This window comes from Jatropha curcas, chromosome 10 (assembly GCF_041381405.1).
Source record: "Jatropha curcas cultivar XTBG-Jc1 chromosome 10, XTBG_Jcur_1.0, whole genome shotgun sequence".
In the NCBI taxonomy this organism is placed as follows: Eukaryota; Viridiplantae; Streptophyta; class Magnoliopsida; order Malpighiales; family Euphorbiaceae; genus Jatropha; species Jatropha curcas.
This window is the reverse complement of record NC_143160.1, coordinates 9,423,649-9,435,686: the sequence shown is the minus strand read 5'-3', so window position 1 is coordinate 9,435,686 and position 12,038 is coordinate 9,423,649. Positions and strand designations below refer to the sequence as shown.

The 12,038-nt window shown below is 33.1% G+C and overlaps 2 protein-coding genes across 3 annotated transcripts; one reads left to right on the top strand and one right to left on the bottom strand.

The window, feature by feature from the left end:
- The first annotated feature begins 1,497 nt into the window (after window positions 1-1,497).
- FAT-L1 (palmitoyl-acyl carrier protein thioesterase, chloroplastic-like) lies at window positions 1,498-3,205 on the top strand. The gene is made up of 6 exons (NM_001306002.1): window positions 1,498-1,881; window positions 1,979-2,112; window positions 2,228-2,341; window positions 2,426-2,594; window positions 2,689-2,757; window positions 2,858-3,205. Exons 1-6 carry the CDS (start codon window positions 1,498-1,500, stop codon window positions 3,203-3,205), a joined length of 1,218 nt encoding a protein of 405 aa, NP_001292931.1.
- A 265-nt stretch (window positions 3,206-3,470) lies between these two features.
- On the bottom strand, window positions 3,471-11,443 carry PSS1 (phosphatidyl serine synthase family protein). 2 transcript variants are annotated; one of them, XM_089715324.1, is made up of 13 exons: window positions 10,954-11,442; window positions 8,485-8,678; window positions 7,509-7,574; window positions 7,358-7,417; window positions 6,246-6,336; window positions 5,801-5,855; window positions 5,617-5,696; window positions 5,353-5,469; window positions 5,140-5,224; window positions 4,663-4,754; window positions 4,204-4,457; window positions 4,013-4,101; window positions 3,471-3,905 (listed from the first exon to the last, which is right to left on the bottom strand). In XM_089715324.1, the coding sequence occupies exons 2-13, from the start codon at window positions 8,643-8,645 to the stop codon at window positions 3,778-3,780; spliced, it is 1,278 nt and encodes a 425-aa protein (XP_089571450.1). In that variant the 5' UTR covers window positions 8,646-8,678; window positions 10,954-11,442; the 3' UTR covers window positions 3,471-3,777. The 2 variants fall into 2 exon arrangements, with proteins under 2 accessions (XP_089571450.1, XP_089571451.1); XM_089715325.1 differs by lacking the exon at window positions 7,358-7,417 and having other exon boundaries at window positions 10,954-11,443.
- Between the last annotated feature and the right edge of the window lie 595 nt (window positions 11,444-12,038).

Genomic DNA, 12,038 nt, shown 5'->3' with positions numbered 1-12,038 from the left:
TGTATGTGTGTATACAGTGACATAGAGCCAAGAATTAAACTTAGAGGGCAAAAAACTAGGGGCAAAAAAATTTTTAAAAAATTTAGGAGGGCCGAATAAAAAAATAAATTTCTAAGGCAAAAATTAATAAAGAAAAATTTTTTTGAAGGCAAACAAAAATTTTTCTAGTGGCCACCCTTTCCTTCGCCTGTGTGTGTATATATATTCACCCTTGCCGAGTAAGGATGATCCAAATCCAACTGAACAGATAAAATTTAATCCATTTAAACATGAAACTGAAATTAATCTGAATCTACTTCAGCGCACCCAACTGTTTTTCTTTTTTTATTTTTAAATAAACTCTTATTTAATCCAATTTGATTTGAATGTAAATCCAAATTTTAACGTTAGGTGGATATGCGACATATTAATTTTTATTCGAATGAATTCATAAATTGAAGCAAGGCATGATTAGTAATCAATAATTTCTCAACATTCTCCGCCTAATATGTTGTATGCTGAATCTAAAAATGCAGTTTAAAAGCTAAAGACAGGTTCAAAAATTCCAATTTTGAAGCGTATATAGCTATGCTATCGTTCTCTAACCTTCCACATTGAATGCATCGTATAGGCTTCTTTAGCTTTCTACAACTTCAAATAAATGAAATGAAACGTCCTTTTATTACAATTTCACAATTCCATTTTGTGAAAGCTAAGGTTACAAAAGGACTAATTGTCTTACCATGTTTTATGTGTATCTAAAGCTCTTTTCACACTCTGTGATTTTAACCTCGAGTTACAGTTTTTTTTTTTTTTTTTTTTTTTTTTTTTTAAGTTTCCTCCCTTCCAAACAAAATTTATGAGGTCTCAAAATACACGATGATAAAGCCATTTTGCCACCCATGGGTTCAAGAAAACTACTCAACACCCTGAACTTAGGACACTCATTTTACAACTACAAAACAATTTACCTGCAACAATTTTGCTGTCTCAAGCACACAGAAGCAAAAGGGTAATTGTTAAAACAAAGAATCTTGCTAGTGGAAAATTCCATTTCCTTTTCCATCACAGTCAAAGGTTCTTTCCTTTGTTTTCAACTATGTGGTTACTTTTATGTATATATATAGGAAAAGATAGAAAAATTTTTGGACTATTCCAACAATTGAATCCAAATTCTAGGGAAAAGCAGCTCCTAAATGTCAGCACCTTCTTTATGTCTTCTTTTTCTCCAATACTCAGAAATGGAAATTACCCTAAACTCACATATTGTCTGCTTCTTCAACATCGATCATGTCCCAGTAAAATATATTTCTGCAATAAAAAGATGATTTTAATTTTCTTATTCGAGCAGAAAAACAAGATTCTCTTTGATATATTCACTAGTACCCTTAAATTTCTCTCCTGACTCTAAAATTAACCTTGGAAATATCCGCCAACACTTCAACTATAAATCAAGAAACCCATGTCTCAATTCCAAAATTTTCAAATCTTCAAAAAACGAAAAGGAAAGTAAGAAAAATGGCTGTTTTCACTTACAGAATCGCCATGTTACCTATAAGGTGCTCTTCTTCTAATAGTACTAATAGCCATAGCCATGACCCAAATCAGCAGAACCTGCACAAGATCAAGATCAATGGGTCAGCTTCTGCTATGATGCCTCTTAAGGTTGATTTACCTAGTAGCCTTACAATAACTTCAGTAGCTCCTGTTGTTGAGAATTTGTCACTCACAAAAGAGCAAACTCGTCAAAATATTCCTACCAAGAAACAGTATATTGATCCTCATCGACAAGGCCTCATTGTTGAAGAAGGTGTTGGTTATAGACAGACAGTTGTTATTAGGTCCTATGAAGTTGGTCCTGACAAAACTGCTACACTTGAGATCATACTCTGTCTTCTTCAGGTGAAAAACCATCTTTGTTTGAGTTTAGAACAGTTAAAAACTGCTATGTTTATCAAATGCTTTGACTTGATTATATACGATCAAATATTCATTGCAGGAAACAGCGCTAAATCATGTATGGTTGTCAGGACTTCTCAGCAATGGATTTGGGGCAACTCATGGAATGGTCAGGAATAATCTCATCTGGGTTGTTTCGAAATTGCAAGTTCAAGTTGATCAATATCCAATTTGGTGTGTGTGTATATATATATATATATAACTATTTGGATTAACCTACTTGTCTAAATTTCTCAAATCTTGACAATTGACATAACCCATCAAATATGGGGCCTTTGGTTACTTGCAGGGGAGAGGTGGTGGAGATAGATACATGGGTAGGAGCATCAGGAAAGAATGGAATGAGAAGAGACTGGCTTGTTAGAAGTCAAGCTACAGGCCAAGTCTTTGCAAGAGCAACCAGGTTTGTAAACAGGATTTTATTTTCTTTTATTTCCTATATACGTATATATAAAGTACAGCTAATTAATTTTCATCACTAAAACAGCACTTGGGTAATGATGAATGAGAAGACAAGGCGACTTTCGAAAATGCCTGAAGAGGTGAGAGCTGAGATTGCTCCATGGTTTATAGAGAAACAAGCAATTAAAGAAGAGGTTCCTGAGAAAATTGCTAAGTTGGATGATAAAGCTAGATATGTTGTCACTAACTTGAAGGTGAACATCAGAATTCACAATTACCAAACTTGAAATTTGTTAGTTCTTGAATTTTTTTTGAAGAATTTAATATTTAAACTTGTAAATTTTGCAGCCCAAGAGGAGTGATTTGGATATGAACCAACATGTCAACAATGTCAAGTATGTGAGATGGATGCTAGAGGTAATGAAAAAGAACATATCACATATATTATTAACAATGAGACCATTTCAGTTGCTTCCAGTAGGAAGTAATTTGTTTACTTCGAATTGAATATTTACAGACACTTCCTGACCAATTCTTTGAGAACCATCAACTCTCTGGAATCACATTAGAATACAAAAGGGAATGTGGGAGTTCAGACATTGTTGAATCTCTGTGCGAGCCAGACGAAGAAGAAGGGATCATCAATACAGGTTTGAAACAAAACAACGATAAGTCTCTCTTTAATGGGTTCTCTTTACCATCTGAAATTATGGAGGGAAATGGATTTCTTTCTTCTCTGGAGAAGACTCCATTAAAATATACACATCTCCTTGTGGCCAAAGGAAAGACTCAAAGTGAAGAGATTGTTAGAGGAAAAACAATATGGAAGAAAAAGCTGCTAACAACTATGCCTTTCTCTCCTTAATTAGCAAAAATAAATTATAGATTTGAATTTCAATCCAACAGGAGAAGCTCTGTAATAATTCATCAAGTACATAAAAGTGGGGATTTGCTGGTATACTGTACTATACATGTACATTCCAAGATTTTTGGACATGCAGGTCATGATTTATTGGAAACCGAATCATTTTTTTTTTCCCAATGTATTAGAAATATCATCATTATGATAAACTTATTTTTCATTGGTTTAATAATATAAAATCTACAATTGTATTTAAGAAAGCATAAGCTTCAGGCAAATTTGTGAACAAAAAATTACTAGTGCTAAAAATGGACAGCTGCTCAAATAGGTGGGGGGAATATTTGCCGGTTGCTAATTGCAGCAAATAAGAAACTAATGAGAGGGAGCTAAAGAAGCATTTCCAAAAACCTATAAAGAAAAAATTGAATATTCTCTAAAAATAAAAGAAACTGTGATCCTGTAACCCTAAGAAAACAAGTATTTACAATTCTGTAGAGTAAACTGGGTATTTACAACATTAATGGATACCCGTGAAGAAAGGAATCAAAGAATTAGTGTTCCATTCTATTGCATAATCATTGCCTCTTTCGCCCCAATCTTCGATGTAGTTGCCAAGACCAAATGGCCAGAAATGTTAGAAGGGCAACTCCGATAGACGCCCAGAAGATAACCAGCCACACAGGCATTGGGTTTGGATACAGACCTGGAAAAAAAAATATAGCACAAAAAAGAGCACCACCAATCATGACAGAAATATTTCTAGGAAGAAAACAAATGCCAATATGGACACAGTAGATATAGATGGCATACCATGTCCAAATTTGATACATATGAGAAGTTCAATGATGCAGATAGCAAGTGAAAGCCAACAAAAAGCGCCAACCTTTTTCACCGGTTTCCTGAAAAATAAACCAAAAAAGTCGGCCATTGAGGATCTTCAGTGGAATTGTGAACCATTTAATTCAGCTAAACATGATTTTGAAAGAGAGGCGAGAGAGTACCGGTCTTGGAGATATGAATTGTACTCGCGAATTGTTGGTATGGCGATTAGCCACCATAAGATCAATCTATACACTATCACAGGGTTCCGAGGGGGAACCCAAAGACAAAACTTCAGAAAGAATGTGTTAAGTTCCACTGTGAGGAAGACTATGCAAAGACTGAGAACTTGGATAAATCGCCAGGGACCAAGCAATGGGTGCCACTCATCTTTGTCCCACTGTGCTGGTGTAAACTGTCCAAGCGTCCGCTTGACCTGCCAAAAGTGCAGTCAACATTAAACAGTCTAAAATCAGTATCAATATTTTCTTAAGCCTAAACAATAAACAGAAATTCCTTGAGTTGTGCTGCTAACAATTGGTAGCAAGGCTATGCTGTGTACAGATATTAATAAATTAAAAAATAAACAGAAAATAAGAAGAAAATAAGAAGTGACATGGAAATATAGGTTTTAAACATGCCTTGCCAATAATATTTGGTTGACGACTTATACCAACCCACTCGTATGTTTTTCCGTCAAAGTATCTAACTGTATGCATTCCAGCCCAGATACCTGTAACGTAAAAGACAAATAGCAACAATTAAGGAAATAATTCAATTGTTAAACAGCTTCAAAAACCCAATGCAGAATTCTTGTTTGTTCTTTTCCGTAGTATAAACATTATGGCAACCTCTTCTCCATTTCAATTTAGGTTGTGATATGAAGAGTTCAATGGATCTTCATGTATGCAAATTGGTAATTGAAAACCACAAATCACTAATCAACACTAACAGATGGAAATCTTTATTTCTTTTTTTCAAAAAAAAAAAAAAGGAAAACAAAAAAAAAAGAGAAGAAACTGAACATAAATAAACTAATTTTACCGCTTGTAATGCCAAACCAAATTAAAAGAAGAAGAAAAACACAGTAGCAGCAGCAGAAGCTCAAGGAATCTCACCAAACCAATTGCATATCAAAATATCAAGAATGATACTGTCCCACCAGCACTCATTGAAGTTTGGCAGCATATGGCGGAAGGTAAACTGAAATACCAGTACTAAAGTTACACCATGCATATATATGAACACATGCTCTAAGGGATCAATCTGGACATACCAACTAAAAGTAAAAAGGTAATAGAGAAACTATAGGTAATGGCGAGCTAACTGACCTCCAAAAACTCAAATCCAATTGATAATACCCAAAGAAGTGGCTGATTACGCAATAATATCGCCTTGCCCCACCATCCAAATATATGAGCCAGTACAAATTCATCAAAAAGTGTATCCTGGAAAGAAGAAACTAAAAAAGTCAAATACTATTACATTTACATCCATCAAATCGTAACAATTACACCAGGAAAAAGAGAACAAAAAAAAAAAAAAAAAAGGAAAGAAATGAAAAGAGGAACAAGTTGTGATAGAAGAATTCATACATAAACATTCTTAAACCTGCTTGTGGGATTTTCAGGCATGTAAATTCGACAATCTGCGCCATATGATCTTTCAGGAAGTTCTGCAAACAATGACCAAGACAGTTAAGTGTGCAATCAAAAGTCCAAATGCCATGAGAATGAGATATTTTATTAGTTATAATTTGATGGTGTCAAAAGGCATTACCAACTCCAAGATCGGGGTGCAGAAACTTCATAAACTGCCGAGCATCATCACGCTTCTGAAGAATAGAAATTTAATTACAGTCAGTAATAATTTTTATCACGCTTCATAAACTTCATAAACTTTGGATTGTTTTAGCCATAGAATGTCCATTAGATCACCATCACACCATAGAATGTCCATCAGCTGAGAATTAAGTGCCTCTTAAAAGGATGGTAAAAGGAACTTATAATGCCACCCATGCCATAGGAATCCCAACCAACCTAAAGAAATGCTCAGTGGTAATCTGGCCTTGTTATATAAAGAAAAATGCAGGGTTGAGAGAACATGGAGGGGTTATTAGCTTTATAAAAAACTATGAATCTGGAAAAGCAAAAAGGCCAATACAGTAACACACAGCATTCTTAGAAGAAAAGAGAACTTCATTAACGGCTGTGGGGGAACTAACCTGGAAAAGCAAAAATGTGAGGGCAACAAGATAGACTACAGCCATTCCATGAACTAAGCGCCAAATTGCTGGATGTGGCCTTATCAGAACCCTGTCAAAACATGTAAATTTGCATATATTAATAGCTAAACAGTAAGCCACTTTTAGATATTCAAATTTCACTTTCAATGGAGCAAACAATTAAAAAAAAAAAAAAAAAAAAAAATTGATCACTACAAAATCATTTGACCATAATAATCATGATCTGAGTATTCTCATAATTTCATCTTTAGACAAGAAAGTCAATCCAACTATATTATTAAGATTTTTATTTTTATATTTTAATCTCATAATAATAACCAACATGCAAAATTTATATTTTTATAATGCATTGTACTTTTTCTCACAATTCAGAATTTCCACTCTAGAGGTTTTTTTCTTAAAACCTGATTGTTTTCTATTGTTTCAACCACAATCACTCTATTCTAGCCCCACCTATGTCCATCATCCATTCCGCTAGCATAAACTCTAAAGGAAAACTAAAAGATAAAAAAAAAAAAAAAAAAAAATCCTTTGCTTGAATTCATAAACCTCGTTAAGGGATGTAGATCCTAGAATCTAGTTCCAACTCACCTACTTAGCCTTTTCATTGTTCAACGTTGAAAAATTCTAGCATAATATGGAATCACAATCACTTAAAACTTAGTAAGCATTATGATAATTAATAAACTCCATATATATACTAACACTGAAGTTAAAACTTTCAGCCTTGTTCATATACATGTTAACGTAAGTGTTAGTATATATATGGAGTTAGCACCAAAATAGAGAGTGTATTTTGAATTTTAATTTACTGCCCAAGTTGTCAACGACCAGGCCTTGCACCTCAAATCTATATATACTCAATCAAGTACTAGCGTTTCAATCAAGATATATTTTTAGTTATATCACTTTGTCAGGTACCAAACAAGATGTAGATACTTCTCTGCACCAAACTTCTTATCCAGAAATTCATATTCTCAAGTCACTTATGTCTAAAAATAAATCTTAGATATGCTCAATAATTCAAGATTCCAGTGGTAAACAACAATGCAAAGGTAAATTAATCATAAGAAATCCATCCAGAAACTTACGTTGAAGGGGCCTGTAGCAAGCAATAAGCAAGAAAAACTGCAATCATTGCCCACACGCCCCTAAAACAAGAAAAAATTACCATTACTTATGACAAATAAATGCAAAAGGAATTGGCCAAAAGAGACCACTAATTAACATGAAAAAACCAACCTTTTCACAGATGTTTCCATGTCCCCAGATGCACTGCTTTCAGGATTCAAGACTCCACTTGCCCAACTGGTTACATAATTTATAAGCAAAATTGTTAAAGAATTTATCTATAAAACTGGAGCGGTCTAGCACCAGAACCATAGAAGACATATTTCATTGTCAGCAATTTCCCTAACTATCCTCCAAATACGCAACTACCAGCAATCAAACAAGTACTTCGTCACTTTCACAAATGTTAAAAAACAGTCCCAAGATATCAGACACATGCATAGCTTTCTTAGAGACGTACATACATGTCCAGAAATCAGGGTCCAAATATGAGACATCATAGAGTAAGATGTCAGACATTTGTACTCACATGATATCAAGGAACGAGGAGAAGAAACCAAAATATTAAAATATAAGAGTTACAAGCTTGATCCAGTAGTATATGGAACTATTAACTTTATCATTTTTTCCACTGATTATGAAGAAAATAAAAAATTAAACATTTCCATGTTCCACATGGATCCATCATATGAAGATTAATTTGCAGTATTAAGACTGCAATGTAATAGAAAATCAAAACCATATGAAAATCTTCATACAAACATGACAGCACTGCAATTACATTCATTAATCTCTCTTTAACAGATAAACATGCACTCCACCATTGAAGTTGGTTTCAACATTGCTGGACCACCACTTACATAAAGTAATACAATAACAAAGACAATTTGCATTCATTCTACAAAAATGCAAAGAGTTTCCAAACCATAAGTGGCTGTGAAAATTTTATGAAGATTGATGATTCCACAATCCACAAGATCTATACAAAAAGAAATAACATTCCAACTAGGTACAAATATGTAAAAGGCTATCATATACAGTTTACTATCTGATATAGAAAGTGGTAATTAATTAGACAATAAAGATGTATTATCAGCCAAATTTTAAATACCAACATAGAGAAATTATCATCGAGGAGGGTACTCACATGAGAAAGCATGCACCAATAAGTAATAGTGAAATAGTACGAGGTTTGTAAGCCCATGCCGTCCATGGATCTACATCACCAACACTTGATAATATCACATCACCATTTTGGTGAACTAGATGATCCTTTCTTCTCACTCTTTTATGACCATTAGGCTCCATAGTCTTACTTGCCTAGAGATTGCTATGTACTTGCTGGAAACCATAGAGATAGTAAGAGAAAGCTAAATGCAATCACGAGTAAAGAATCTCTAAACATTCTACTAATACCTAAAAAGAAAGAGACAATTTAAAATAACAGAATAAAGATTCATATGCAGAAGAATTTAGATCAGGGAAAGATAATATCCTGCAAAGAAACAGAATATGACAGTTTCAGAGCATTAGTTGAAAAACAGTGATAGTTTACAAAATATGACATTATTTTACAGTAAAGTCTTTGTCTTTTACAGAGCATTAGTTGAAGAATAGTAAGAGAGCAAAATGCAATCATGAGTAAATTATCTCTAAACTTTCTACTCACAGCAAAAAAGAAAGAGACAATTGAAAGTGACAGAACAAAAAACTAATGAGAATATGATTCATATGCCAGAAGAATTTTAGTGGAAAGATATTATTCAGCAAAGAAACAGAAAATGACACTTTCAGTGCATTAGTTGAAGAATAGTGATATTTAATAGTAACAATTATGCAAAAAGCAGTCAATTATTAGACAATAACTGTGAAGGGCAAATTTTTACTAGGATGATCTGAATTTTGATAGCATTACCCAATACCGCCAAAAGATAATAACAGTCAACAAAATTTACAATAAAAAATAATAAAAAATAAAAAATAAAGCTATTTTAACTTCATACAATAATATTCCTCCATCCAATATGTCTCAGACATCTAAAAAAAAAATGGACTTGCATTGCTTCTTTTTCCTGAAAACCTATAAGTTCAAGCAAGCATACAACCTAATATTTAGAGAATGCTTTCTTTACAATCTAAGCACTATAAATAGAACTCACTGGGAAACATCAACTAAGTATAAATGGACTTCAAGAATTCCACAGTTTAAAAGCCAGGTAACTAGTGTTGTATGGTGATAACTCCATTTCTATTTCATTGACACCCATCTATATTTTTTATGATGGTATTGTTCCTTCAAATGCTATAAATGCCACAACTGTGACATTCAAACTAATGGGAGTACCAATGTGACCTACATGATGATTCAACGAGCAAAAGATATTACCCACAGCACAAAGTACAAGAATAAAGAAACACTCTAATAAATGGAGAAAACCAAAATACCAACCACCTCATCCAATATAATAGTAAATGGTCCCTACATATCGTCCAAGAAATGATGTTGTTTCATATGATATTATAGACTCTTTATACAAGTTCCCACCTAAAACAACCTCTTGTTTCACCCTCAAGATTTAAGTTTGTTCCAGACAACTATCCAAAACAACTAATCTCTAATTTCAAGGAATGCAGAGAATTGAATTTTAACGTAATTCAACTCACATATCTTTAAACAACTTAATTCGTGCAATAATGTAAAACAAAGAAATGTAACAGAATTAAGCTTATTGGGTCAGCAGGTATTTACTACAAGGTCTACCATCTAAGGCTGACAATTCATTATCCAACTACAGAAGTCCTATGGTGTATCAAACTTGAAATTAACACCAAATTCCCGTGTCCAAGTTAACACACTACCTTTATACAAAACATAAATAAAACCCACATCTACTTGCAGACCACAAATAGGGAAAAACATTGGGGAAAAAACAGGAATAAATTTTTTAACACACCCAGTAATGCGAAAGCAAATACCCACTTTAAAACTAGGTAGGTGCCATTTTTACCCGTTAAGCAGAAAGCAGTCAATAATGCCAAAGTTATTAGAAAAATACCTTCGTATAGCAGAGATTTGGAAGAATTTTTTTAAAAGAAAATAGGAATAAAGGCTTAATGAACTAATCCAGAATAGAAAAATGAAGAGAAACAAATTATAAAACGAAGTGGAATCCAAGAAAAATCCGAGCCTGCTAGACACAAATCAATAATGAAACTTATAAATTGTGAACTTCCTCGAAAACTATATCTACCAATCCAGAAATGAAACATAAGTTAACAAGAAGCTAAAAACGAATCACTGCATGCAATAAAAATCCTTAAGAACAGCAAAAATAAAAAGATAAAAAAAATTAAGACAAAAACAAAGAGGAAATAACCGTAGTAGTTCAGTGATTGGAAGCCAAATTCCGCACTAACAAACTAAAACAGAAAACAAAAAAGTACAGCACAGATGCAGAAAACGGGGACGTATAAGAACAAAACGTACTTAATACAACTATATCTATACATACAAAAATTTATACTAAACAAAATAAAAAAAAATTCAAACAAAAGGATAGAAGACTAAGAAAAGTTGGCTTGAAAAGGCAGGTGGAGTATAATACATAGCACTTACGTGAGTCTGACAAAAGGAGGCTAAGCCGTACGATTAGGAGAGAAGATCGTAGCCGCCCGATAGAGAGAAGTAAGAGTCTAATTAAATTAATTGAAGTTACAAAGGACGGAGGAGAAGGAGGAGAAGAGCGTTAGAAATGGAATAAGATTAAAGGGAAAGGGCTTTATATAGATAAGTGTGTATGAGAGTCTGTTTGCGTTAGTGTTTGTTTATAGTAAAAAGGAAAATCTGAATCTGATAGTAAGAGAAAATTTATAAATATATACATATATGTATACAATACATATACGATGAAGAGAACTGTAGACGGGGAGAAAGAAGTGGAGAGGGAGGTTTATTAGAAAATAGTTATTTCCTTTTTTTTTTTTTGAGTCTGCAAAACAGAGCGGCGAAAAGGATATAAAGAAGATGATGATGATGACAACGAGAGTCTCGATTAAAAGTGAGAGAGAAACAGAGAGAGAGAGAGAGTACGACGGTCAAAGAGAGATTTGAAGATGTTTTAGATATGCTTTTTGGTTTTCTCTCTCTATCTGTAGTATACATCCCGTGCTGCGTGAAAGAAACGGATCCCTTCTAATTACGATAATACCCTTCGTTATCTTTTATATTTGCCTAAGGTAGGGGTTGTTCTTCGAACCAAACCGATTTCAGATTATGATAGAAAACTAATAATTTAGTTTCATTTGAAAAATATAAAAATTTAAAATCGATTCCATTTGATTTTCCAAATCAAAATCCTTCAATCGAACATCTTCATATATACATATATATATATATATATTACTTTTTATGTAAGTTTGAATTTGAATTGATCGAAACTATTTGATTTTTATGCTCAAAATTTTTAACTAATCATTTTTATTAATAAATCTGACACTCAAATAATCAAACTACTTGATAAATATTCTTCATAAAGAATTAACACTAAACACTTTTTAAATCATCAATTGAATCAAATTAAAATCAAAATATTGTTAAGATCTTAGTCGCAAGACAAAGTATAGAACCAACTTTGAATCCCACATTGAAAGTATGAGATTTCAATCTAAAATTTATATGAATTTGGACTTTTCAATCTTAAT

Bases quoted from the DNA above. Each gene is read 5' to 3' on its own strand.
- FAT-L1 (NM_001306002.1), top strand. From the start codon at position 1,498: ATGGCTGTTTTCACTTACAGAATCGCCATGTTACCTATAAGGTGCTCT. The intron at 2,113-2,227 runs GTGTGTGTGTAT...GGTTACTTGCAG, and splicing joins GTTGATCAATATCCAATTTG to GGGAGAGGTGGTGGAGATAG. The intron at 2,342-2,425 runs GTTTGTAAACAG...TCACTAAAACAG, and splicing joins GTCTTTGCAAGAGCAACCAG to CACTTGGGTAATGATGAATG.
- PSS1 (XM_089715324.1), bottom strand. From the start codon at position 8,645: ATGGAGCCTAATGGTCATAAAAGAGTGAGAAGAAAGGATCATCTAGTT. The intron at 7,418-7,508 runs GTTGGTTTTTTC...TTCTTGTTTTAG, and splicing joins ATGGAAACATCTGTGAAAAG to GGGCGTGTGGGCAATGATTG. The intron at 4,755-5,139 runs GTGAGATTCCTT...TTTACGTTACAG, and splicing joins TTTGATATGCAATTGGTTTG to GTATCTGGGCTGGAATGCAT.